Source organism: Macaca thibetana, chromosome X, assembly GCF_024542745.1.
Source record: "Macaca thibetana thibetana isolate TM-01 chromosome X, ASM2454274v1, whole genome shotgun sequence".
NCBI classification, from domain to species: Eukaryota; Metazoa; Chordata; class Mammalia; order Primates; family Cercopithecidae; genus Macaca; species Macaca thibetana.
Window position 1 is genome coordinate 18587037 of NC_065598.1, and position 27722 is coordinate 18614758.

At 44.3% G+C, this 27722-nt stretch overlaps 2 protein-coding genes across 6 annotated transcripts in view; one reads left to right on the forward strand and one right to left on the reverse strand.

The window, feature by feature from the left end:
* The window catches only part of PDHA1 (pyruvate dehydrogenase E1 subunit alpha 1), a 563563-nt gene that overhangs the window by 147364 nt on the left and 388477 nt on the right, over positions 1-27722 (forward strand). The window lies entirely within an intron of this gene.
* Positions 1-27722, reverse strand: part of PHKA2 (phosphorylase kinase regulatory subunit alpha 2) — a 90557-nt gene that overhangs the window by 46149 nt on the left and 16686 nt on the right. For all 5 annotated transcript variants that reach the window (XR_007722653.1, XR_007722652.1, XM_050776622.1 and 2 more), the window contains exons 2-8: positions 14978-15136; positions 13227-13274; positions 11830-11998; positions 9489-9571; positions 5538-5618; positions 4206-4304; positions 937-1083 (exon numbers count right to left, since the gene is read on the reverse strand). Coding sequence is in view for 3 of the 5 variants with exons in the window: in XM_050776622.1 (XP_050632579.1) it covers positions 937-1083; positions 4206-4304; positions 5538-5618; positions 9489-9571; positions 11830-11998; positions 13227-13274; positions 14978-15136 (786 nt within the window). In the remaining 2 variants the exon portion in view is untranslated. The remainder of the gene's footprint in view (positions 1-936; positions 1084-4205; positions 4305-5537; positions 5619-9488; positions 9572-11829; positions 11999-13226; positions 13275-14977; positions 15137-27722) is intronic.

Genomic DNA, 27722 nt, shown 5'->3' on the forward strand with positions numbered 1-27722 from the left:
TTCCTGGATGCTAAGAAAGGCGGGCAGGCGTAGCAGTCTCTTAATCTGAACCCCCTAATCCATAAATCGCAGCTTTGGGAGTCCATTCTCCAGTTCTGTAAGTATGTGGAAGCTGCTACAGCAGATGTGGCTCTCGCAAGGGTACTGGAAGCAACTATGTCCCTAGCCCTAGCGACCAGCACTGCACTGTCCTGGGAGTCATCCCAGGAGGCTCAGCCTAGAACCCGCTCTTCTTGTAAGCACTTCATTCCCTGCATTCATTCCCTTCCTACTTCAACTACGTAAAGGGGTTCCCTTTTTCCCACTGAACCCTGACTGAGACAGCTGCTTTCTTTTGGGAATATGATTGGAGACATAGGGACTCCAAAGGACAAAAGCATTTTTCATGGAACCTAAATAGGACAATCAACCTGCAGATTTCAGCTTAGGGAAACTTACATTGTTTGATAATTTTACCGACAGTTTCAACTGGCTGGAGTATTTAATATTCTCAGTTTAGTGTATCATGGTTACTGCATTTCACCTCAAAACAGGGATTTTTTTAACCTGAAGGTAACTTTGGGATTGGCAAGTCCACTGAAATTGTGTGTAAAGTTTGAGGATATTGGGACATATGCATTTTTTTTTTCTGGCAGTGACTCTATACACTGTCTGTGACCTCTAAAGGGTTAAGCAGCTCTGTCTTAGAAGTATGGTACTGGTACAAACTGGGGTTCAAAGGTGCCTGCTTGAGTGCCAGTTCTGCTACTCAAGGAGAGAACCAAGCCACTAAATCAGTCGGAGACTTTGTTTTCTTGCCTGTAGACTCAGCTTTGAACACTTTATGCATCTGCTTAGCTAAATCAAGCAATTAACCTCATGGGGAACTGAGGCATGGGTGAGCTGCTCCACGCGCATCACACAGGACAGAAGGGCACCAGCATGGCTAATGCTTACCTGGAGCTTAGAAATAATTTCATTTTTGGTCACATTTACGAGGTTTACATCTTCCACTGCAAAGGCCGGGAAGGAAATAATGGAAAGAAGTCCAGCATCAATTTCTTTAGATGTCGATGCTCTTGGCAGCATGGAGAACAGAATAGACTGAATGAAAAACAAAGAGGTGGTTTAATCTGGAGATGCACTAATAGGCGCAGTATCTAGGGACCGTGCGCTCAGCCCCAAGGGAACATTCAAATACGGTTGCCAATTTTGAGTAAAGCTTTGTCCTACCAACATGGCCCCTGCTGGCCAACCCTGTATACCCAGCCAATGATTCCTATTCCTCAGGCGAGAAGTCAGGGCTTGGGGAGAGCATGGTACCGTCTGGAGCCCGTGCTGCAAACTGCTTGTCTCCCTTCCTTCCGTGCAGTGATGACTTTGCCAGACCTTTAGGACATGTAGGGGAGGAACTATAGAGCCACCTGTGTCAGTAGGCTAAGGTGTCTTGGCTATGAAGACAGAGACCAGAAAAGAACACATACACGTGGCCAGCTTGGAGAAATGTCTGGCTTCTGTGGAATGTGAACAGTTGGACTGGGTGACCCAGAAACCACTTAAAGGAGGAGTCAAATCCAGAAGATCTCATGAATACTCAGACAAAATGGTAAACCACAGAAGTAGTTTAGTCCTAGAATCTTTCTAGGGTTACTTAGAGGCACTATAATATGGCCTCAATTATAAGTAAGTGGCTGGATTAGGTGCCGGAAACTTGGAAAGGAGTTGAAATTATCAGGAAAAGTTTGGGAAAGGAAGGTGTTAACACTGAGATCTAACATGTACAGACATGGGGCTAGACCCCTGCAAACACAAGCTCATTGAATCTTTCACATGAAGAAGTATCGGGGAAACCCCACCCCCGATATTTATCGTGGCTTCTTTTCTATTTCCTAGGCGTCTTGGCTGGTTTGAGAAATAAAGGGAAAGAGTACAAGAGAGAGAAATTTTAAAGCTGGGTGTCCACGGGAGACATCACACGTTGGCAGGTTTGGTGATGCTCCCTAGCCGTAAAACCAGCAAGTTTTTATTAGTGATTTTCAAAAGGGGAGGGAGTGCATGAATAGGGTGTGGATCACAGAGATCACATGCTTCACAAGGTAAAAGAATATCACAAAGCAAGTGGAGGCAGGGTGAGATCACAGGACCACAGGATGGGGCGAAATTAAAATTCCTAATGAGTTTCGGGTAGACATTATCATTGATAACATCTTATCAGGAAACAGGGTTTGAGAGCAGACAACCTGTCTGACCACAATTTATTAGGCGGGAATTTCCTCATCCTAATAAGCCTGGGAGCGCTACAGGAGACAGGGGCTTATTTCATCCCTTTGGCTTCCACCATAAAAGATAGACACCTCCAAGGGGGCCGTTCATAGACCTACCCTCAGGGCGCATTCTCTTTCTCGGGGATGTTCCTTGCTGAGAAAAAGAATTCAGCGATATTTCTCCTATTTGCATTTGAAAGAAGAGAAATATGGCTCTGTTCCATCCGGCTCACCGGCGGCCAGTTCAAGGTTACCTCCCTTGTTCCCTGAACATCACTGTTATCCTGTTCTTTTTTCAAGATGCCCAGATTTTGTATTGTTCAAATATACATGCTCTCCAAACAATTTGTGCAGTTAACGCAATCATCACAGGGTCTTGAGGCGACATATATCCCCTCCTCAGCTCACAAAGAAGATGACAGGATTAAGAGATTAAAGTAAAGACAGGCATAGGAAATCACAAGGGTATTGGTTGGGAAAGTGATAAGTGTCCATGAAATCTTCACAATTTATGTTTAGAGATTGCAGTAAAGATAGGTGTAAGAAATTATAAAAGTATTAATTTTGGGAACTAATAAATGTCCATGAAATCTTCACAATTTATGTTCTTCTGCCGCGGCTTCAGCCAGTCCCTCTGTTCGGGGTCCCTGACTTCCCGCAACAAAGAAGGACTTAGGGTACCATGTCCAATTCACACCTGAGGACCTTGAGACTTCGAGCAGCTAGTAAGTGACAGAACTAGGAATCTAACTCAGGCCCAGCTGGCTGCAAAGCTCACGCATTTCCACTGGATTACACATCTATTAAGATGCACACCACGTCCAGGCAGTGGCTCATGCCTGCAACCCCAGAGCTTTGGGAGGCTGAGGTGGAAAGATCACTTGAGGCCAGGAGTTGGAGAACAGCCTGGGCAACAGAGCGAGACCCTGTCCTTACAAAAAAATTAGAAAAAAAATTAGCTGGATGTGGGTGACACATGCCTGTAGTCCCAGCTACTTGGGAAGCTAAGGCAGGAGGACTGCTTGAGCCCAGTAGTTTGAGGTTATAGGGAGCTATGATTGCACCACTGCACTCCAGCCTAGGCGATAGAATAAGACCTCCTCTTTTAAAAAAAAAAAAAAAAAAAAAAAAAAGATTATACCCCAAGAAATACCAGGACTACCTAAAGGGGAAAAATTGAGTGAGCTGGAAGATAGGGTCAAGATGGGTGGAACCCTTCAGCTTCAGAATAAAGGTTTCTTTTCTATAGCCAACTGAGCCCAGGGCCCTGTTCTGTAACTCACTCTTCCCTAGGGTTTCTCTGCCTGGAAACACAAACTTCTACCAAAAGCTCTCCATTCACAAGTCTTTATGTATCTGACCCTCTTTAGCCCTAGCAGCATACTTGGCACACAGTGGGCTCCGACTAAATAAGAGCGTGCTGAGGGCCTAGCAATTGATGACTTGCACTCTGCTCAATAGAATCCCCCAATCTGTATTAGATCACTCCTTTCTCTGACCTGTATTTCAGAGGTTGTACTAATTTCCCATCTCATTTCTTCTCCACTTCCTATTCCACTCATCCCCACCCCCCCACCCCCAAGTGAACTAGCTCATCATTCAATTTGGGGGCACTGTGAAATAAACCTGAAAGAAAACCACCTATGTGCTCAAAACACATAAAACATTTGCCTCTTGCAAAACAAGGCTGCTTGGATTGCTGATTCCATCTCTACAGCATCATGGTGTCTTACACTTTTCTGGTTTACAAAGTGCTTAGACAGACTAAGTTGACTGATTCTTACAACTACCTTGTGAGGCCAGAGGAGAGGGTCCCAGGATGCCCATTTTATGGGTGAGAAAACTGAAGCTCAAAGAAGCAAAGTATCACCAAGCCAGCAAGGTGGGGAATCTGCACTGCATCCCAGGCCTTCCATGCCCGGACTCTCCTTCCCTGCTCTCTGAAATGCAAGAGGCTATTACCTGGCAGTGCTCAACCTCATCCGGCAGAACATGAATCACTGACTTGCGTCCTCCATGGGCTCCAAAAAGGTCCAGTTCATCAATTGCCTCAAGAGCTGCCTACAAACACAGGTATGAGTTACTTTTTCTTTCTAATAAACATACACTCCAGTATCTGGCACTCCTTTTTCATTAAGCAATCTAGTATACATGTTTTCCCAAAGGTAACGAAACACATTTAAAAAATCCAGCTAAACTCCTGTAGTCACGTTCTAGTCTTTTTTTTTTTTTTTTTTAGAGACAGGGTCTTCACATTTTGCCAGGGCTGGTCTTAAACTCCTGGACTCAGGTGATCCTCCCATCTCAGCCTCCCAAAGTGCTGGGATCACAGGCGTGAGCCACCGTGCCTGGCCCTATTCTTATTTTCAGTGGATCAGACCTCTCCTGTACATTGCTGCTCATTATGGAAACAAGAAAGAGAAAACAGAAAAACATTTTCCAAAGTGAAGTTAGTGTTCTACCAAAAAATGAATTAACAAGTTCGTAACGTTGTGTGTGTGTGTGCACTAAATTCATGGTCGTCTTTTCTCTCATGTTTTAACAGTTAACTTCAAACATCTGGCACTTCAGAAAGTTAATTCTTTTAGTAAAAAGTACATTTTCTGTTTACTTCAACAGAGCATAATTTTTGTTGCTTTAAAAATTATAGCCCTGGAGGCTCTACTCTGTCCAAAAAATACACTTCATTCTGGAGGAGGGAGGGAGGCACACTATATGTCTATGGCAAGAGAAGCAAACTGTGGCCCACAGATTGAATCTGCCCCACAGGTGTGTTTTGTTTGGCTTGAAGAGTATTTTAAATGAGTTTGAATTGAAGTACCTTCAGGGAAAGTTTCCTAATGTCCCCAATACCTCCTCTGACCCCCATCTTGCTGTCTGGCTAGTTTCACTTCGTATTGTTATTTGACTGACCTTGCAGACTTTTGAACTTGTGAGTCCGACCTACAAAGTGGTGATATTCTCCAGTCCTCTCTGAGACCCAGAAAAGAAGACCGGACATCACACATGCAGCTTCTTAAACAACAGCAAGAGCTTAGACCCGTGGGTGATGGCAGCAGCTAACCAGGACGGATCACTCTTACTTTCTGCCACGGGCAGATTTCAGCATTGGAAACCTACCTTCTTTACCTAGAATTTCAGGTGGCTGGGGTACCTGTGCCACTTGAATTTCACATACTTGCTGTTGACTTTTGAAAAATATGCTAATCAGATTAAATCCAAATTCCTGATGAAGGGAACCAAATCAAAGCAGTAAAAACGTGCAGAAGGAAGAACAAACAGGACGACCGTCACCTTGGCCATTCCTACGGAGCTTGCATTCAATTCCGGGATGCCCTGATTAGTCTTATCTCCACGCTCCCACATTCCATAATCCTGGGGGAGAAAAAGGTGGGAATCAGAGGGGAGAAAGAGGTATATGAGAAGTGCTATGGGAAAAATGCTTCATGTTCCTTTTGAAACATAAGTGGATCTTCTCGGAGGCTTTGTAGACTCATACTGTGTTCTTCCTCGATTTCAGTTCATGAGACCTCTGTGCAGAATTTTAGAAGAAAATACTCAAGTGGGACAAAAGTGCATGCCACAACACTCTCAAATTTCTTATTTCTAGAAGGTATTCATTTGTAAGAAACTCTGGATGTATGGAGAACAAAATATTTTATCTTCTTAAGATCGAATAAAATGCTGCCTCTCTATTTAGTCGATGCCTTTGAACTTATGTTGTAAGATGGAATACAGAAACTTTAGCACATGGGTCATAACTAGTCGAAGCCAGCAAAAGCATTTAAAATAATTTAGTACCTATTTTTAGCATTACCTCTTGGGGAAAAAATGCTCAGCAAGTAACTGGAGCCAAAGTCACAACTGAGACACAGAACACTGAACCTACGTGGTATTTACAAACCAATTACTAGGGATTGACTCAGAATGCTGGCACCCAGAGAACTTGATACATGTGTACCTAACGTATAATTCATATTCTCATTAAAAAATCCACATATGGGATGCTATTTTATTTTTTTATTTTTATTTTTTGAGACGGAGTCTCGCTCTGTCGCCCAGGCTGGACTGCAGTGGCCGGATCTCAGCTCACTGCAAGCTCCGCCTCCTGGGTTTACGCCATTCTCCCGCCTCAGCCTCCCGAGTAGCTGGGACTACAGGTGCCCGTCACCTCGTCCGGCTAGTTTTTTGTATTTTTTAGTAGAGACGGGGTTTCACCGTGTTAGCCAGGATGGTCTCGATCTCCTGACCTCGTGATCCGCCCGTCTTGGCCTCCCAAAGTGCTGGGATTACAGGCTTGAGCCACCACGCCCGGCTATGGGATGCTATTTTAAACAATGCTGTGTGTACTACTGAAAGCTGACCACCCAACTTACACAGGACTGATGCCAACATTTCAGTCTTTATTTTTTTATCTCCAAAAAGGAATATTTTCTTTTTTCTTTTCTTTTTTTTTCTTTTTTTGAGACGGAGTCTGGCTCTGTTGCTCAGGCTGGAGTGCAGTGGCGTGGTCTCAGCTCGCTGCAACCTCCACCTCCCAGGTTCAAGCAATTCTCCTGCCTCAGCCTCCCGAGTAGCTGGGATTACAGGCGCCCACCACCACACCTGGCTACTTTTTGTATTTTTAGTAGAGACGGAGTTTTGCCATACTGGTCAGGCTGGTCTCAAACTCCTGACCTCAGGTGATCCACCTGTCCCGGCCTCCAAAAGTGCTGGGATTACAGGCGTGAGCCACCACGCCTGGCCAGAGCATTTTCAAAATGTGGAGACTGAGACTCAGGCATCCTAGAGCAACTTCCCCGCTGAGCATGCCTGGTGACTGAGCCTGGGCTTCTTTCCTTGAGCACTCCTCTCATCTGCGCCTTCCTGTGGCCCAACCCACCTTTCCTCCAACCCTGGCACTGGGTGATTTATCCTCAAAAACTGCTCTGATTGCTGCTTTCCCTTGCTTCAGGGTCTAAAATGACAAATGGTGTATTTCCTAGTGGATCACATTCACCTCTCTCTCTCTGGATGTCCACATGCCCCATGATCTGGCCTCCTTAGACACACCCACAAGCTGAGAGTGGAACACAAGATCCACTTACGTTCTACTCTTTTCCAATGTCAGCTTTCCCCCTAAGTCTACTCCTTTACTCTGTACCCTTTTCCTCAAGCACCCCCCAGCCCACCCAGCCGCACTCAGAGCCTGTTCCTGCCCCTGGGACTGCACAAGCTATTCCTGTACCCAAACTCCCTATCTCCTCCCTTCTGCTGATCTAGACTCTGCTCAGCTTCCAAGGTCCAACTCAATGCCCACCCTTTCCACAAAGACTTCTCAAGTTTCTTCAGACCAAGGTTTGTCAACTTCAGCACTACTCCATTTCGAGCCAGGTAATCTAAGCCGTGGGGGGCGGGCCTGTGCATTGTAGGATGTCTAGCAGCAGTCCTAGTCTTGGCTCACTAGATGCCAGGAACACCTACGGACCAGGTGCGACAACCAAAAATGTCTCCAGATGTCACCAAATGTCTCCTGGGAGGGCAAGATTGCCTCTCGTTGGGAATCACTGCTTTAGACCTGAGGTCAGCGAACTCCATCCAGTCTTTGGACCAAATCGAGTTTCCTGCTTATTTTTGCAAAGTCTGTCTGGGACACAGCCATGCTCATTTGTTTACATGTGGTCTATGGCTGCTTTCATGCTACAAAGGCAGAGCCAAGTAGCTGTGACAGAGACCCTAGGGCCTGTAGAGCCAAACATATTTACTCTCTGGCCCTTTACAGAAAACCTTTGCTGACCTTCTTTTAGACCATAGTGGCTTTTTTTAAAGCCAACCTTTACCTTTTCCCTCCTTCCCTGATAGCTTTACACACTGGGGTTGTTGTGTAAAGGTGCCTCAGGCTTTGCCTTCCAAACCAGACAGAAGCTCGGAGGAAAGGGGGTTTATATACATTTATACTCAGCAAATCTGGCCCAGGTTGGGGCTCTGCCTGGCTTGAGCCCCTCTACCTGTGGCCCAGTTTGGGGTGATGCTCGTGGCACTCCAGCTCCCACCAAGGTGCTAATGCTGCTACCTCTTTAGCCCCAACTCAAGCCAGCACATATGCATCCTGCAGGACATTTTAGGATCTTATTTCAAACAAGCATAATGGGAACTACCATTTAATCCAGTAATTCCACTCCTGGGTAGCTACCCAGAGGAAAAGAAGTCGTTATATGAAAAAAAACACTTGCACATGCATGTTTATAACAGCAAAAACATGGAACCAGCCAAAGGCCCGTCAGTCAATGAGTATTTAAAGAAGCTGTGGTATATATATGATGGAATACTACTCAGCCATAAAAAGGAATAAATTAATGGCATTTGCAACGACCTGGATGAGACTGGAGACTATTACTCTAAGTGAAGTAACTCAGGAACGGAAAACCAAATATCGTATGTTCTTACTCCTAAGTGGGAGCTAAGCTATGAGGATGCAAAGGCATAAGAATGACACAATGGACTTTGGGGACTCAGAGGGAAAGGGTGGGAAGGGGGAGAGGAATGAAAGACTACAAATAGGGTGCACTGTATACTGCCTGGGTGATGGGTGCACCAAAATCTCACAAATCATCACTAAAGGACTTTAATGTAACCAAACACCACCTGTTCTCTAATAACCTATGGAAATAAAAATAAAATAAAATAAAATAAAACAAGCATAATGGGCCGGGAGCGGTAGCTCATGCCTATAATCCCAGTACTTTGGGAGGCCGAGGCTGGAGGATCACCTAAGGTCAGGAGTTCGAGACCAGCCCAGCCAACATGGCGAAACCCCATTTCTACTAAAAATACAAAAATCAGCCAGGCGTGGTGGCAGGCACCTGTAATCCCAGCTAATCAGGAGGCTGAGACAGGAGAATCACTTGAACCTGGGAGGCGGAGGTTGCAGTGAGCTTAGATCATGCCATTGCACATCAGACAGGGTGATGGAGCGAGAATCCAAATAAATAAAATAAAATAAAATAAAATAAAATAAAATAAAATAAAAAAAACAAGCATAATGGATTCAGACAGAGCACAGAGTGCATTCCAAAAACATGAAACCCCCAACTCTATCCCAGGACAAAACTACGCACTTTGTGTGTGGAGATGACACAATCTCATAGCTCTAGTCTCACTAACTTTTTGGTGAGCCCCAAATAGCCTGGCCCTCAAAACACTGTATGATTTTTATTCTTTTTGATGACTGGCACATCGGAAAAGACTGCCAGGGTTGATACTTACAGCGACTTTATATGCAGCTTCTATGTAGAAGACAAGATTCTGTATGAAGGCCACCTCATCGAGGGTGAAAATGATACGTAAGCCTAGCAAAGAAAAACAATGAGGTTATGAAGCCATGTTGCAGAGAGCTTCCAGTCACAAATTACAAATATCACACTAGGAAATAAACCCTTTTACCCTCATTTTCATTTTTCTTCCAAAGGCATCAAAAATGAAGTCTGAAGTAAGGCATAACAGTGAGTGTCTAATCTCAGAAAAGAGGGAAGGTAGGAGGGAAGGAAGGAGGGAAGGAAGGAAAATAAGGAGAAGGAATGGCTCCATTTTGCTGTGTGTGCCTATGAGTAGAAAGGGTTGAGAGAGATTTGGAACCTCTGGTACAGGTTGGATTGGTGCTGAGAAGGTTCCAACAAAGCAAGGATTTTAGTCCAGAAGAACCACAGACACCGTCCCTATCTTTGAGTGAGCCAAAGAGAAGGGTGAATACTTTTCCCAGTGGGAGACAGGGAGTCCCCAACTCCAGGAGCTGGCCTTCCACCCTGCGGAAAAATACAGTCAGTTACAACAAACACAGGTATTTTTAAAGTATGAATTCTGGAAGTTGCTATGGATATGATAGGAAATGGACTCTTACATCAATGACGGAAGCTTAGCTAGTAAGCCAGATTAGAAGTTGAATCAGAACTAAGTTTAACTAGAAACTGAAAACAATTTGGCAATATATGAGTTGCCTTTGAGTGATATCTAACTCTCAGAAGGAAGTAAATGAAGATGGGGTCAAAGTTGGTATTGCAACATTAGTTATAGAAGCAAAATAAAAGGAAGGAAGGAATAGTTTAGGTATGGTATATCCATTGATAAACTAAAATAATGTTTATGAAGAGCTTGTTATATCATGGGAGAAATGCTTGTTATAACGCTGTGTAATAAAAAGACTATGTTTATGTGTACAACATGACCTTAAACATGTAAAAAAAAAATGCACAGGAAAAAAAGACTTGGAGGAGACACAGCCAAATGAAAGTTGGCAGTGGAATTTTTTTCTTTGTATTCTGTTATATTTTCCAAAATATCTACAGTGAGCTCATATTAACTTTCATAGCCAAAACGTAACTTTATAAATGTGTGATTTATTCACACAGCCAAAACAATACTGCTGACTGATTTCTGGGATTTTGAGGGTTTCACACTTGTGGTCTGCAATGAATGGGAGGCCTCAGACACATCAGTTGACTGGACTGGTAGGTGATACGAACTCCGAGATACAGCTGCTAAGTGCCCTAACGTGGGGGAGCATCTGTGGCACATGCCATCGTGGGAGACAGACCTCCTGGTATAAGACCCTAGTGGGAGAGAGAGAGGCCTGGCGTTCAGGCTGTCACAGAGGCCAGAGGCTCCAGCTTCAACGGGAACAAGGCACACCGCCGGCAAACTGTGAGCCTACTCAGCCTGCTGAGTAGCGGGCTGCTCAACCTGCTCTGGGCACGCTGCTGAGTGGCGGAAATGGTGTTGTTCAAATATAATTTGGAAAAGTGAGGGTGTGTCTAGAAGAGGGTGACCAGGGTAGTGAGTGGGAGAGCTGAAAGGACAGGGCTGCTGATCCTGGAGGAGAAAAGTCTAAGAGCAGGGGTGAGATGGTCTGCAGATAGCTAAGTGTCAAAGTTAGACCGGACCTAGGTGGCTCCAGGAACTAGGAGAGTGACGGTAAGGGGGCTGTATGCTCAACAGAGGGAAACTAAGAGAGCCAGCTCAACAGCCTTCGCCCTGCTGCTGCCCAGGTGGAGGGTGACTGTCCTCTCCGCAGGTTACAGACAGGGTCTCTGCACTCCCTGCCCTATCGCAGAAACAAATGCATGGAATATGGGGAAGCATGCTTGTCTTTTGTGTAAACTGCTAATTTATAATACTGATTGCTATGGTTTGAATGTGTCCCCTCCAAAACTGAGGTGTGGCCAATGTGATGGTATTAAGAGGTGGGGCCGTAAGAGGCGATTAGGCCCTGTGGACTCCTCCCATCCTGCATGGGATGAAGGCTCTTACGAAGGAGCCTCTGGCTCTCCTGCCCTTCTGGCCTCCCCCACGAGAGGGCACAGCGGTCCTCCTCTTTGGAGGATGGAGCCCTTACCGGACAACTGAGCCTGGTAGTGCCTTGGTCATGAACTTCCCAGCCTCCAGAACTGTGAGAAAATGCATTTCGGTTCGGTATAAATGGCCTTGTCTGAGAAATTTTATTAAAGCAGTGAAGCAGCACATGGCCTGACACACTGGCCGCTGCCTGCCCTTCTCCCACCCCTTTTCCGGATTGTCACTCCTTATACAACGGGCTCCAGCGATCCCGGCTCACCTGAGGCGGTCATCTGGGCCAGGAACAGGAGGAAGAGAGAGGTAGCATCCACCTGGAGGTGGCCCCACTGGTCATCGTCCACCACCGTGCCGCAAGTGGCGGTGTTGTACTTGGCGTGCAGGCTGTCCTTGGTGCTCTGAGTGTGTTTGAACTTCTCCACTTTGGCCACCTGAGGGAGAAGGCAAGCCCGCTCTGCATAGTTATAGGGGTTCATGGCTGGCAGAGATCACCGCCATGGCCAGCCACCTGGATCTAGAGCTCTTATCTGCTACTTCTGGGAGCCAGAGGGATGGAAGGCAGCTGCTAGGTGGCACGGCACAGAGGGACTGTGCTGGGGATTCTTCTCGCTCACTCGCCTGAAATGTCCCAGCCTGGGGGGGAATCTCATCTGCAGGAGTGACAGGTCATGCCAAAGGGTGTCCTTGTCTACATATCCCCAGCTGTGACACATGGCAGATACTCAAGGAGAGACGGACGGAGGGAAGAAGGGAGAGAAGGAGAGGAGGAAAGGAACCTGTTTAAATTTCAATTTCTTGTTTCTTAATGTTGAAAGGAAAAGAGCAACTATGTCTTCGCTTGCGCTGACTGAGGGTGGGGACTGCTTCGTCTTCATCTTTGAATTTGTGCAGATCCTAGTATAATGTTCTGTAGGCAGTACATGCTCAATGAATTGTTTTATTTACCCCTCACTGAAAATACCACTCAACAATAATATCAAGTTTTAAAAACTCAAGCATTTCATCTCAATGAAAATATACCCTTTCGTAAACATGATGGAGTAAACAATAATATAAGGCTTTCTAGAAGCCACTTTTAAAAAAATGTTTTCTTCCCCCTCCAAAAAAAGCATGTTTCTCCTTTTATCCATGTAACTCTTCAAAAGAGATTCTCAGAAACTGTCCTTTGAGACGGTGGTTCAATAGTAAAGTTACTGAAAATAATTTTAAAAAGAGAAGGTAGCTGGGCATGGTAGTTCCTCACGCCTGTAATCCTAACACTTTCGGAGGCCAAGGCGGGAGGATCACTGGCGTCCAGGTGTTCAAGACCAGCCTGGGCAACATAGTGAGATGCTGTATCTTAAAAAAAAAAAAAAAAAAAAAAAAAAAAAAATTAGCTAGGTGTGGTAGTACACACCCGAGGTGGGAGAACCACTTGAGCCCAGGAGTTTGAGGTTGCAGTGAGCCATGACTGCACCACTGCACTCAGCCTGGGTGACAGTGTAAGACTCTGTCTCAAAAAAAAAAAAAAAAAAGAGAGAGAGAGAGAGAGAAAGTAAGCAAAATATTTTCAATTTCTCTTCCTCTTGAGAAGTACAAAACATCTTAAGCATGTTAACTGTCACAATTACAATGACATGGAATGCCCACTTGGCAAACACATGTGTTGGTTCTGCCTACCTGTCTCATCATGCACTGGAGAAGACCTCGCATCAGCTTCACCACGTTCTATGGAGATAAAGCAGAATCAGCAACACGGCCCAGGGTCCTTGCTGCAGAAAAATCACCTCCTGATCACTGTGGCTGGCAAGCCAGTGCTGCCCAGCAACTGCCCTGGAAAGGCCAGTCCCGAGCCTACGTGAGTGTTCTGATGGTTCATGTCCTCTCTGCTCCATCATAAAGAAAGAAATATCTCAACAAAGTGACTTATCTCAAATAAAGGGGTTGGATCAGATGATATCGGCCAGCTCTGAAATTCAGTGACTCCTCGCTGACATCTTAGCAACACAATTCCTGTAAGTGTAGTACTCTGGAGCTTTATGTCATATTTCTTGGTAATTTATTTTTGTTACACTAAGTCCACCATGCCTGCCCAAAAGTAATGTTCGCCAACATGGCCATTTGTGAAACCATCACTGAATTATTGAGTAAAGCTCTAACAAAATGCAACTGACAGCCAAGGTTTCTGAATAATATGATTTATTGTAACCAATTACTACTCTTATTATCCTCATTATAAATAACAACAATAATGCTACATTAATACGTGAGACACCATGTCGCAGACGATCCACTGACCGTGAGGCCATTGAAGAATGTCTGAATCAAAGATAAATCCCAAGGGCTCTCATGCCAAGAGAATGATTTTTATATTTCAGTGCTACCACTCAAAACACTTGGAAAATACTTCCTGTGTTCAGGGACAGATTATTTTCCTACAAACTCAGTGATGGCAAATCTTTGGTAGGTATCTTGGTTCTAGATTTGGGAAAACAATAAAAGGACTTCATTGTCCTGTATGGTGAATAACAGAGGCCCCCAAATTGGATAACACCAATTTGGTTCAAAATTAAAGGGTGACCATAAACTACTAAGATTGCTTTCCTAGAATGGCTCAAATTAGAAACGCATTTTTAAGGGAAGTTTCAAAAATATTTTAAGCAGTAGCAATAATGTTTGGATAAATATCCTTCCAGAGTGACTACTCTGAAGAGTACATGCTTTGGAATGTGAAGCTGTGGTGAGGTGACTTTTAAAAAACTTATCAGTTTATGATGATGTCTTGTGCATAAATATGTACAAAATGGATAAAGTACGTGTGAAAGAAATGTAACTAATTATACAAATTTACACTTTGGGGTTAGAAATGTGGATGCAACCACGTGCGGTGGCTCATGCCTGCAATTCCAGCACTTTGGGAGGCTAAGGCGGGTGGATCACTTGACGCCAGGAGTTCGAAACCAGCCTGGCCAACATGGTAAAACCCTTTCTCTACTAAAAATACAAAATAAGCTGGGCATGGTGGCAGTCACCTGTAATCCCAGCTATTCGAGCGGCTGAAGCAGGAGAATCGCTTGAAACTGGGAGGCGGAAGTTGCGGTGAGCTGAGATCGCACCACTGCACTCCAGCCTGGGTGACAGAGTGAGACTCCATCTCAAAAAAAAAAAAAAAAGAAATGTGGTTGCTTTCATCTTCTATTTGGTATGATTTTGGATGTTGTCATTGTCTTACGGGGGAATCTCCAATCTCAAACAGAAAGACCAATGTGAGGTTGAGACTATCTAAGTGCTTCCCCAAAATATTCTATAGCAGAAATAGAGGAGAGGCCTGCACCGAAACAGTTCTGCACGCATAGCTACTTCTCTGTGGGTTTTTCAGTTCAAGGAGAAGGTGGCTGAGTAGCCGAGATACAGCCATCAGTCACTATTACCTGCTCCAGCTCGTAGGCCTTGGCCTTGTCCTCATCGCGGTCTGCATTCTTGCGGTAGGCCATGCCCAGGCCCCACACAGCCAGGATACTGTAGATGTTATCCCGCACCCAGGCATCCTTCTGCTCATGGCTGGCTGACAGTAGCCCCGTGACGGGATTCTATTAGAGAAGAGACACAAAATGGCTCAGTGCCACCCTTCATGCAGTCCCTAGGTAACAGATGCTTGCCCTAATAGGGCAGATGAGGACTGGGACCTGGAAAAGGAAGACCAAAGTTCCAGTCCTTGCTCTGCCACTAACAGTGTGACCTTGGGTGAGACATCACATCCCTTCTCAGCACCCTAGTTTCCTCACTTGTATAATGAGGATACACGACTAGAAAATCTCTCAGGAACATTCTAGCTCTTATGTTCTTGCTTTCAGACGAGACCACACTGTTGTAAGTGGTAAAACAGAAGAAACAGCAAACAGGAAAAGACGGCAAGGCTTTCACAAAGCTGCATATTGCAGACTATAGGTCTTCTTCAGCCTTCATGTGTCCACACCAATAGGTAAAGCATTGAACCTGTAAGCAAGAAACCTGGAGGCGGGGCCCCAATCCACTTTCTAGCTCTGTGTGACCAGGGAAACCACATTCCCTCTCTGGGTAATCCAGATACTTCATGTGCCTAAACAGAAAGTGTCAAGCAAGAGGACATCTAGGAGTCCTATTTAGCTATGATATCATGGGTATTTAAAGGGGCAACTGAGTCACTAAAAAGCCAGACCTTGCCACAAAAAATTATACACAAATGTTCATAGCAGCATTATTCATAAAAGCCAAAAAGTGGAAATAAGCCAAATACTCATCAACTGATAAATGGATAAACGAAATGTGGTCTATACAAACAATGAAACATTATTTGGTGGAAAAAGAAGTATCGATGCATGCTACGACAGGGATGGACCTTGAAGACATCACCCTAAGTGAAAGAAGCCAGATGCCAAAGGCTACATATTGTGTGATTCCATTTGTATGAAAAGTCTAGAAAAGACAAAGCTATAGAGACATAAAGTAGATTAGTGGTTGACTGGGCTGGGAGTAGAGGTAGAATCTGGAAGTCAGTGGCTGCTAGTTTTTTTTTTGGTGATGAAAATGCTCAAAAATTGATTGTGGTGATGAATGCACAAATCTGTGAATATACTAAAAACCATCCAGTTGTACAGCTTAAATAGGTGAATTGTATGGTAAGTAAATAAAGCTATTAATTTTTTAAAAGCCAGTCCTAATAAACTCTGCCTAGAAATCAGATTAGAGTCACATAATGATAAAGTCTCTGTTGACATTTCCTGAAAATTTGTACATATCTAATAAAATGTATCATAACAATCAGAATCTTGTAAACTTAAAAAATTACATTACTCAAAAGGGTAGCATATTATTTACAAGATAGTTCATGAAAAAACTCCACTGGGTACATTCATAGTGATACTGCCAATATTAGGTAAAAAACACTGGCATGGTTTCACACGTTCCCACCTAAGGAATTAAATATTTGACTTTCTCCTCTAACAAATCTACGCCCTCTATCAAAAACTCTAAAACATCTAAAACTCAACTGATATTACCCACAGGAGCAATAGCATTCAATGTATTGACATGGTTCTACGGCCAACAACTATGAATCACTGACGTTAAAGTCAACCAGAATTGACATCTAGGAATGACTGAAAGTACAAATCTTATTCCAATAGTGGACTACTGGTATTCTTTTAGAAAATCACTATTCACCAATAATGTACAACATAAGCATTTTGGCTGGGTGTGGTGGCTCACACCTGTAATCCCAGCACTTTGGGAGGCTGAGGCCTGTGGATTACTTGAGGACAAGAGTTCTAGACCAGCCTGGCCAACATGGTGAAACTCTGTCTCTACTAAAAATACAAAAATTAGCTGGGTGTGGTGGTGCGCGCCTGTAGTCCCAGCTACTCAGGAGGCTGAGACAGGAGAATCACTTGAATCCAGGATGCAGAGGCTTCAGTGAGTCGAGATTGTGCCATTGCACTCCAGCCTAGGTGACAAAAGTGAGACTCCATCTCGAAAACAACAACGTAAGCATCTTTATCTGTTCTGAGGCCTGTTGGGTAAGCCGGAGACAGGGAAACTTCAGGAGACCCAGAGTAAGAACTCAACCCATTCCTCGTGTGCCCACCAACCATGAGTCTACTAAAACAAACAACCTTGTGGTAACACAGCAGTGATCACTTACACATAGTGCCAAGTGTGGTTTGGATTATGAAATATCCCTGTCCTGTTAACTGAAAGTCATCTCTCTTACTCTTTAGACACCGCTTAACTGTTGGAGTAGATTAGTTCATCCTCACCCAAAGCTATATTGTCTGTCCCCCTCATTCAACTACAGAGAAGCAGTCTGAGTGTTTCAGGGGATCCCCATATTCAGAACCATACACATACATGCCACGTAAAATTAGGGTGTTACTGCACTTAGCAATAGGAATATTTACTTTTTGACTTGCTTCTCTTGTTAAGTCTATAAAAACCAATGCATTGTGTTGGAAGAAGACGGGGGTGGTTCCATTTTGACGTGATTCATAACACCTGAAATGACCACAGATTGGCAGATACTCTGCCACTTCTGCTCTGCTGTCCCTTCTTTGAGATGGAGTCTCACTCTTGTCACCCATGCTGGAGTGCAATGGTGCAATCTCGGCTCAGTGCAACCTCTGCCTCCCGGGTTCAAGTGATTTTCCTGCCCCAGCCTCCCGAGTAGCTGGGATTACAGGTGCCTGCCAGCACGCCTGGCTAAATTTTTGTATTTTTAGTAGAGATGGAGTTTCACCATGTTAGTCAGGCTGGTCTCGAGTTCCTCACCTCAGGTGATTTTCCTACCTCGGCCTCCCAAAGTGCTGGGATTACAGGCATGAGACACCGCACCCAGCCACTGCTGTCCCTTCTAATAGGGATGACCCAGTGGTTTTGTCTTTGAGTCATTCCCTTGCCTGGAGATGGACTATGCTGCCGTATCTGTACTCTCACTCACTGATGCTTATGAACCACCTGAACAGGTCCATCTCTTTGGAGCTCTGGAGTCTTTATTTTAAGTATGGCAATGGAGGAGGAAAAAAAAGCCTGCCCTGTCTGATGCCATTCTGCAAGCTAAACATAAACACAGGCAAATGCAGACCACTGGAGGACGGTGGGGAGATTGGTCCAAGCCAAGCCTATGGTTTCAGATATGATCATTTTAACCATATGTTGCTTTCCAAACACTGAAAAACACTATTTAGCTATATCTGCACCCACACAGAGCATTGTAGAAATACATAACCGTAATCAGATAGATGTATGTTTTTCAGTTGTCTTTCTTCCTTCTCTTTTTTGCTTGGTTCCCTCCCCCTCATGTCAGCAATTCCACACACTCCATATAACAACCCCATATATACATTTTTTCCTATGTGTTACTAAAACCAGATTTTTATATATATACATATATATAAAAATAATTGTACCCCTTAAATAGGTGAAGTCTATATATATATATGTATGTATAAATTCCTGTTCATGCACAGGTTTTCTTTTTGGAGGTGGGGATCACTGTTGTTTTGTTCTCTTTTTAGATGGAGTTTCGCTCTTGTCACCAGGCTGGAGTGCAATGGCGTGATCTCGACTCACTGCAACCTCTGCCTCCCGGGTTCAAGAGATTCTCCTGCCTCAGCCTCTCGAGTAGCTTGGATTACAGGCGCATGACACCACACCCGGCTAATTTTTGTATTTTCAGTAGAGACAGGGTTTCACCACGTTGGTCAGGCTGGTCTTGAACTCCTGACCTCAGGTGATCCGCCTACCTTGGCCTCCCAAAGTGCTGGGATTACAGGCGTGAGCCACCACGCCCGGTCAGGGCCACTGTTTTTAACGAGCGGGATGGTGGGATCATATGATACACACTGCTGCACCCTGCATCTCTCTTTCAACAGGACCTATGAGGTCCCTCCAAGTCACCTGGCATAGTTCAAACTCATGAGTTTTAGAGGCTGCATCATATTCCATAGAAAATCCCTGTAATAACGGGTATTCATTTGTTTTCTGGGATTTTTTTTAAAATTTGGCAATACAAGGACTGTAATAAATATCCTTATATATTCAACAGTGCTTTTATTTCCATGGAATAGAATCCCAAAAATGGGTCTGCTGGGTTGGCATGTTATATGCATATACACTTTAAATTTTCATAACTATTCCCCATCTCTGCCGTAAGTTATCAATAGTTTTAATTTTTTGTCAGTCTGATGGGTGTAAAGTGATATCTCATCACCATTTTTATTTTTACAATTTTTATATCCCTGACTACCAGTGAATTTAACTATCCAGTCATTCTTGTCTGGGAGAGAGGACCACTGGATTTGCTCTTCTGTGAGCTGATTTTTAGTTTCGTGTGTGTGTGTGTGTGTGTGTGTGTGTGTGTGTATGTGTGATGGAGTCTCACTCTGTCACCCAGGTTGGAGTGCAGTGGTGCGATCTCGGCTCACCGAAACCTCCGTCTTGGGGATTCAAGCAATTCTCCTGCCTCAGACACCCGAGTAGCTGGCATTACAGGCACCCGCCACCACACCCATCTAATTTTTGTACTTTTAGTAGAGACAGGTTTTCTTCTCATGTTGGTCAGGCTGATCTTGAACTCCTGACCTCAAGTGATCCACCCGCTTTGGCCTCCCAAAGTGCTGGGATTATAGGCGTGAGCCACCGCACCTGGCCTAGTTTCTTTTTAACCAGGTATTATTTCACCACTGCTACCTACAAAGAAAGACAACCTTCCATGTATTGTGTTTAAGAGCAGAGGCTAGAATCAAACTGCCCGTGTTCAAAGCTCTCCTACCATCCAGCTGTGACCTTGAGCAAATGATTTCGGTGTCCATCTGTCAAATGGGGATTACAACAATGTGTATACCTCATAGGGATTTGTGAAGATTAAATGAATTCATATCAAGCTTTTTGGGCTCTGTCTGGCACACATAACTGCTCAATAACTGCAATGTTTAATATTATTGACCTGTTTGAACAGCTTTCATTAACATTATTTCTTCTTCATATAATTACAATAATTTCAGGAAGTCAGATGATGTAGCTAGGGGAGGAATCTGCAAGTGAGGTCGATGTAACCATCATTTTTATTAGAAAAAAGCACCACAGTTGGGGGTGCCCTCTTTTATCATTACTATAAACATTACTGGTGAAGATATTTTATCACATTGACATTTTTGAAACAAAAAAACCTGGCCACTCTGTCCTCTCCACACCCAAGTCTTGCCTTTCCCCTTCAAGTTTAGCCCTGAATTTTGCTCATTCATATAAATTTTCTCTGTTTACTTTGCTAAACTCTGTGTACCTTGACTGAAAAAAATCATGACTGATATCAGCGGCAAATTCTGTAATAGTATCCACTTTCCCACCTATATCAGGTGACTGGATGTAGAGTCATGAAGGATGGGAAATGGGGCACATCTCTAGAGATGGCAACTCAGAGGGTAGCTAAGAATCATAAGCAGTAGGTATCACAAGCCGGTCTTAGTGGAGACAGCCCGAACCTGCACTGACAGTTAGCATCCCTGCCGCAGGAGAACCTGCCAATGATATCCTTAAACTCTATGAGAAGGGGCCAGAGACAGAGGAGCCTAATATAAACTGACTTTCATCAAAAGCAAGGGGCCAAGAGCTGAGCAGCTTGTCCTTTATCTCCAGCCATTTGTTCACCTCTCTTACCTTCTCCACTTCCTCTGGGTTTCTAATCTAGGAAAAGTGCCCTTGTTGGCTGCTGTTGACGAAGAATAAAGGGCAGGCCCCTATGACCTAGAATGGATTGGGGCCCAGAGCTTGGCCCCTATGGTCTGGTAACAACATTAACATCTCAGTGGCTTATTACAACAAATGTTTACTTTTTGTCCATGCCTCGTGTCCACCCCTGGCCGGCTGTGGTTCTGCTCTGTGTTATCTTCCCTCTAGGAACCAGGCTACTCGAGCAACTTGTATCTAAAACACTGCCTGTATGAGACCATTCTCACATTGCTATAAGGAAATATCTGACACTGGGTAATTTATAAGAAAAGAGGTTTAACTGGCTCATGGTTCTGTGGGCTGTACAGGAAGCGTGGCGGCATCTGCTTCTGGGGAGGTCTCAGGGAGCTTTTATTCACGGTGGAAGGCAAAATGGGAGCAGGCAAAACGGGAGCAGGCACTTCACATGGCAAGAGCAGAAGCAAGAGGGAGATGGGGGAGGCGCCACATACTTTTAAACTACCAGATCTCGGGAGAACTCACAATTGCAAGGACGGCACCAAGGGGTGCTAAACCGTTTCTCACAAATACTAAACCATTCATAAGAAATCCACCTGCATGATCCAATCACCTCCCGGCAGGCTCCACCTCCAAAACCGGGGTTGCATTTCGATATGAGATTTGGGCGGGGACAAACATCCAAGCTATATCACTGCCCATCCTGCGCACAGGAGAAGACAGACACAGCGGTCAGTTCATCATGAAGATAAAACAATCCTAGATGTGTATGAACCTAACAAGAGGTAAAGGAATAAACACACAGATGGACAGAACAGAGTCTAGAAATAGATCCACATGAACAGGACAAACTGATTTTTAACAAAGATCTAAAGACAATCCAAGAAAGAACAGTATTTTCAACAGTGTTGGGACAAGTGGACATACATATGCAAGAAAAAGAACCTCCATCTCAGTTCCACAGCTGTAGACCAGTTTGGAGAATACTACCATCTCAACCATAATGAGTCTTCTGATCCACGAACATGGGATGTCTTTCTGGCACAATCTGAAGCCTGGTTTTCATACTACAAGATTCCTAAAGGCAAAGCCTATCTTTTTCGTTTACCACTCTAGCGCAAGGTCCTGGCCTAGTTAGGTACCTAATAAATAAATAAATAAATGAATGTATAATAAATCACTATATTTTTACTGATTTATAGTCTGAAATATCTTTTCAAAGGTACTTAAAAGTATAGACATTCTCTGTCTATATATATTTGAATTATACATAGCTAATACAAGTAATTTACCACTTAAAAATGCCCATTTTGGTTGGGTGCGGTGGCTCACGCCTGTAATCCCAGCACTTTGGGAGGCTGAGGTGGGCGGATCATGAGGTCAGGAGTTCGTGACCAGCCTGACCAACATGGTGAAACCCTGCCTCTACTAAAAACGCAAAAATTAGCCAGGCATGGTGGCACGCGCCTGTAATCCCAACTACTCAGGAGGCTGAGGCAGGAGAATCGCTTGAACCTGGGAGGAGGTGGTTGCAGTGAGCTGAGATGGTGTCATGCACTTCAGTCTGGGCAACAGTGCAAGACTCCATCTCAAAAAAAAAAATGCTCATTTTATTATTATGCATGTCCTTCTGTTCAGCCTTTCTTTAGGAAACTCAAAAGAAATAAATCAGACATGTACAACATGAACCTTGAAAATGACTCAAGCAGAAGGTAAAGCCTCATTTTTGCTTTAAAAGTAGAAAAGTGGACAAAACAGGGGAGCTGCTTCAAGTACAGGAAATGGCTCATTGCTCAACTCAGAGCTGAGATGGGTGAAATAGAGAACAGTAATGTCACAGGACGGAGGTGAAGTTTAAGGAGGCAGAAGTTAGGGTAGTGAATTTCAGTGGGGATCAGGGTGCAGTGGTGGAAACTGACCAGAGAATACAGGATACATGACTCCCTACGGTGGTGTGTGTATAATTTAAAAATACAGATTCAACATTATAATTTTGTATTGTAAAATGAAATACAAAAAACTAAAGTCTTCATCACACAAACTTGAGAAACAACACTTAAACAATCTTCTTGACTGGTGGCAATACAAAGATGGTGATTCTCCAAGCAAGCAGGGGATGGGTTAGATTTCAACAACAGAAGAAAGCAGAGATGTTGAAATAGTAACATACACTGTTCCTTTGTGGGTGCGTGCATGGGCACGGAGGGGCAGGTAAGGACTGCAAAATGGATGCTGAGCCAATACCGGAACAGCAGAATGCCAAGGACTTGGACAATAGATTGAAACAAACTAAACAGCATTCAGTAAGGATTTGTTCATTGGGCTCACTTGTTTCATAAATTTTTGCTGAACTAATTTTATTAGCCATCACTCCCACATTTGAGTTGACTCAGCTCCCTTTACACGTACACCCCCACCTCTGGAATCCTAATAAATCTTTAAGCAGAGCTCCTTCTCCCTTTGCCAAATCACTCTCCACCCCAGCAGCCACTCTGTGACCCAGCCACAGCTTGCCCAACACAAGAAAATTTTCTTAGGTACAAGAAAATTCATGAAGCCAGTCTACTAAACCCATCTTATACGACAGTCAAACAAACAAAGAAAATTCAACTGGATGATACTGACTGCAAATTTTAACAGCAACCTACCAACAGTGTGTGAGTACCACGTACCAAAAGTCAATGCTGTGTTAATAGAAGTATTGTTTTTGGAACCAGGGAAATAAGAACCTCACCAAACGCCAGCCTGGCAGAATACACCTGGTGTACTTTGTTACCACCAAACACCATGTTTCAAAAGAGACATTCACTACCTAGAGCATAGCCAGAGGAGGGTGATCAGGGCAATGAAAAAGCTAAAAGCCACATCTCATGGGAAGGAGGAAGAATACAGCTGTTAAGGGGAGGCTTCAAAGAGCTGAAAGGTTGTCCTCTCCAAGAGGGATTTAATTTTTCCCTTTACTGAACTCTTCCGATTTCAACTCAGGGTGTCCCCTTGGGCCCTTCGCTTCGTCCCTGTCCTGATGGAAATGCTGTTGCTTCTGCCTGTCTAGTACCTGTCTCCTCCCTTTCTAGTAATGGCCTATAATTTCCCCTGCTCTGCGCAGTGTGGCTCTGGTGGGGCTGACTTTGGTCCTGGCCCAGCTGCAGGGAAGGATATGTGGCCCAGGCCTGGCCAATCTGGGCAAGGTTGAGGGACGGGCAGACAACCCAAGCTGGACCACCTGAGAGGCACTCTAAGTCAATCAGGACCTTCACTGGAGCCACTACAGGAAAAGCTTGCTTTCTGTGGAGGCTGCCGCTCTAGAAGACTATCACCTGCAGCTCCCAGGGATACCTCTGCCACTACCCGGGACGAGCCTGCCAGAGAATAAAGCCCACTCAGAGTCAAACAGGGCACTGAAAAGAGACATACTGTATTTGATGACTTGAGCTCCTGGATCCAGCCATGCCTGAATCTAGACCAATCCCCTGGACTTTTCAGTTATTTGAGCAATAAATTCTCTCTTGTGCTTAAGGCTGTTTGAGGTGAATTTCTGTCATTTACAACTGAAAGAATCCTGACAAATACAACCATGAATGCTTATATGGCCAGGATGAACTAGACACCATAAAACATGTGTTTGGTGCTATTAAAGACATGGAAGATTGAGGCAATAACAAGGCAAAAGACGTATGCCTGATGGTAGCAGCAAACTACTTACATCTAACAGTTTGCAATTCAATTTCTAGCTGGACGGCACAGAGATGAATGTTGTCATCTACGTACCAGAAATAACACTAAGTACCAATTCCCTTTTTCCCCGTTTGATCTCCCAGGCCTTTGGTTCCCTTTCCTTCACTCCATGGGACAGAGGTCAGAGGCCTCAGGCCAACCCTGCCCTTGGTCTTTTTTCCTTTGGATTAAGAATCACTAAGTGCATATCCTCACCTTGCTCAGTTTCGAGGGAGGAAAGTATAGTTCAATTATTCAAATAAAATACGCAGAAGAGACCAGGATAAATGTTTAAAAGACATGATTTCTTACCACCACTCTCCATTGGTAAAGCAAAAAATAGAAAGTGAAAAATCCTGTTACAATAACGCCAACAACTGGTTAAATTAACTTGTTGTACCAGAATTCTGTTCTAGCTACTGCCGTTTGAAATATTAGAGGAGTAGGGAAGGGCAATACTTTACACTTGAGATGTGTTCTAAAGGAGGAATTATAATAGCGTTTATTTCAAAATGATTGCATCTACAATTGAGACTACTGATTGTACAAGTAACAGTTTCTTTTTAAGTTAGTTTAAAAGATAGATTTTGTACAATTTGGTAGGTAAACCTCAGGTGTCTCGGAGAATAATCTTGAAACCATAAGCTCTAATATGCCTCGCGCTTTACTTAAAGGGATCACAGGTGTGTAATTCTCACTTTCATATGATGTATTTTTGTCTAAATTGCTGCTTATTCGATTTTCCCCTCTGGGTTTACAAACAATGCACAAGCTGCAAGCTGTCCTGGTCCGAGGTATTTGCACCATCTGATATGAATGATGGCCTACAGGGAAATAAACTGGGTTGGAAGCCAAGCATTACAGGCATCCACTTGGTTGCAGCTTCGTTCCAGATCCCGATGCTCATCTTAACACTTTGGAAACTCACACAAACCACTCTGGGCTCCTTAGCTACAATCAAACGTGTAAATTACTTTACCACTCTCCTAGGAGACTTTAATTCTTTGCCTCTCTCACCAATTCGTGTAGTAAGGAGGAAGGATTACTGAGATGAAAGTCCTGAGCCTGTTGTTGTGGAAACTTACAGGACACATTCAGCTCAGAGAGGGCTGTCAGTTCCCTCCTGCCAATACCTGAAATGTTAGGTACTGGTGAATTACTGGGTGCTGTGCTAGTCAACTTTCAGCTGAACAGGGGTATTGCAGATGTCACTATTTGATATTTTCAATTATAAGACTGACTTTTATTCCGAAAGTTTCAGGTTGGGGTTTGGGTTTGGAGCATGAAGACACCACATGTCACTCCACAGTTGGGCTCTTAACCTGGTGCCTCCAGAGGATCTGCTACAAGTCCACGGATCGGCTTTGTGGGGTGTGTGTGTGGGAGTACGCATTGTGGACGGGACATGGAAGCTATGAGACTCCTGAAATTTTTGTGTGAGCGTTTTCTCTCAGGAGAACATTGGATATTCAGCCTCTACCAAATTCTCAAATGGATCTGTAACCCATTTGATTAAGAACCACTTCTCTAGATGTATTTTATGAACATGAATTATGTTCTCCCTACCCATTGTGAGAGAGGTGTGATATTTATTTCACTAGTTAACAGTGATATTCAAATATGTGACAAGGAACAATATGGCAGAACTAAGTTTAGTGGAATATTTAAATAAACACCCTTTTAAAGTTTCACTATTTTAACACATAAAGTAAGGAGAAGGCAACTTTGATATTCACAGCAATCTGGCGTATCTAAGCTATTTATCTCCACTCATCTGGCCTGGTCCAAGACACAATGCTTACACCTCACGAGAAGAAATGACCTGGAGAAAGGTCCCCGCAACTCTCTTGGTGGTGGCTTTTTTTTTTTTTTTTTTTTTTTTTTGAGACGGAGTCTCGCTCTGTCACCCAGGCTGAAGTGCAGTGGTGCGATCTTGGCTCACTGCAACCTCCACCTCCCGGATTCAAGCAATTCTCCTGCTTCAGCCTCCAGAGTAGCTGGGATTACAGGTGTGCACCACCACACTCGGCTAATTTTTTTGTGTATTTTTAGTAGAGACGGAGTTTTACCATGTTGGCCAGGCTGGTCTTGAACTCCTGACCTCAAGTGATCTGCCCGCCTTGGCTTCCCAAAGTGCTGAGATTACAGGCATGAGCCACCATGCCTGGCTGGTTGGGGTTCTTCAACTGTAAAAGGCGACTAAGTGATCTGACTAGATCTTTCGGATCCCTGCAAAGCTTGAAACAATTCCAAATCTCTCCCTTGTGTGAGTTATTGCAGTCCTTGATTTGTAAATGAAGGATTCGAGCACTTTTTTTCTATGAATTACTCAAATGTTTTCATCTGACACTAAATTATTTAAACGCTGTCCAGAAAAGAGCAAAAGCCTTCCTCCTGGCTTTCCCCAAAAAGAGCTAAAGTAGGAAGTGCAGAAGGCAGGGCCCTGTGTTATCCCAGGAGGGGGAAAATGCTATCCATGGAGTGATTCCTTTAACACAAAGACCAGACAACCACGTGTCAGCCAGTCCCTGTCTAACTAGGCACTAAAAATGTCACCTTTGCCCCAATTGGACCCAGTGCTGCCCCAAATGCTGGAGCTGGTCCCTGGAGAAGGGCACTTTGGCTTCAGTGGGGAGAAGTACAGGGAAGGGACTGAGTGGATGCAAGAAAAAGACAGGAGGGGAAGCTACTGCAGGAGGAGGGACAGTGAGGCTGGTGGCTCAGACAAGGATGGTGGGGTGACCGAGGAACAGAGGCAGCAGGGTGGGCTCAAAAAATGTTTAGGGTATAAAATCAACAGGGTTTGGTGGTGGATTGGATATAGGTGGGAGAGGGCAAAAAGGGGGCCAAAAAGTCTCCTAGGCTGCCGACTGGGTGGTGGTGCCAGACTTGTTGGCAAAGATCTTGGGTTTGCTGGAAGGAATGAGAAACTGGGGGTGGCTTTCTCTCATTTTCTCCTGGGGTCACTCTTGACAGAGAGGCAAAGTTTTCAAGTCAGTGGAGCCTGTTACTAAGCACTGAGCAGGACCCCACTGGTGGCGAGTGAGGGGAGACTGGCAGCTGTCGGCTTGGCTGCAGCCAGCTAGCAGAGGCTGGCCAGTCACAGGAGGGACTCTGCATTTTGTTCTAGGAGTTACGAATGCTATGGGAAGGCTGCAAGAGGAAAGTAGTGTAGTCTGGTGCCTGATGGAAGATCATGTACTACTTTGGAGAGGAGAGGCTGAAAGTGGAAGCAGGGAATGA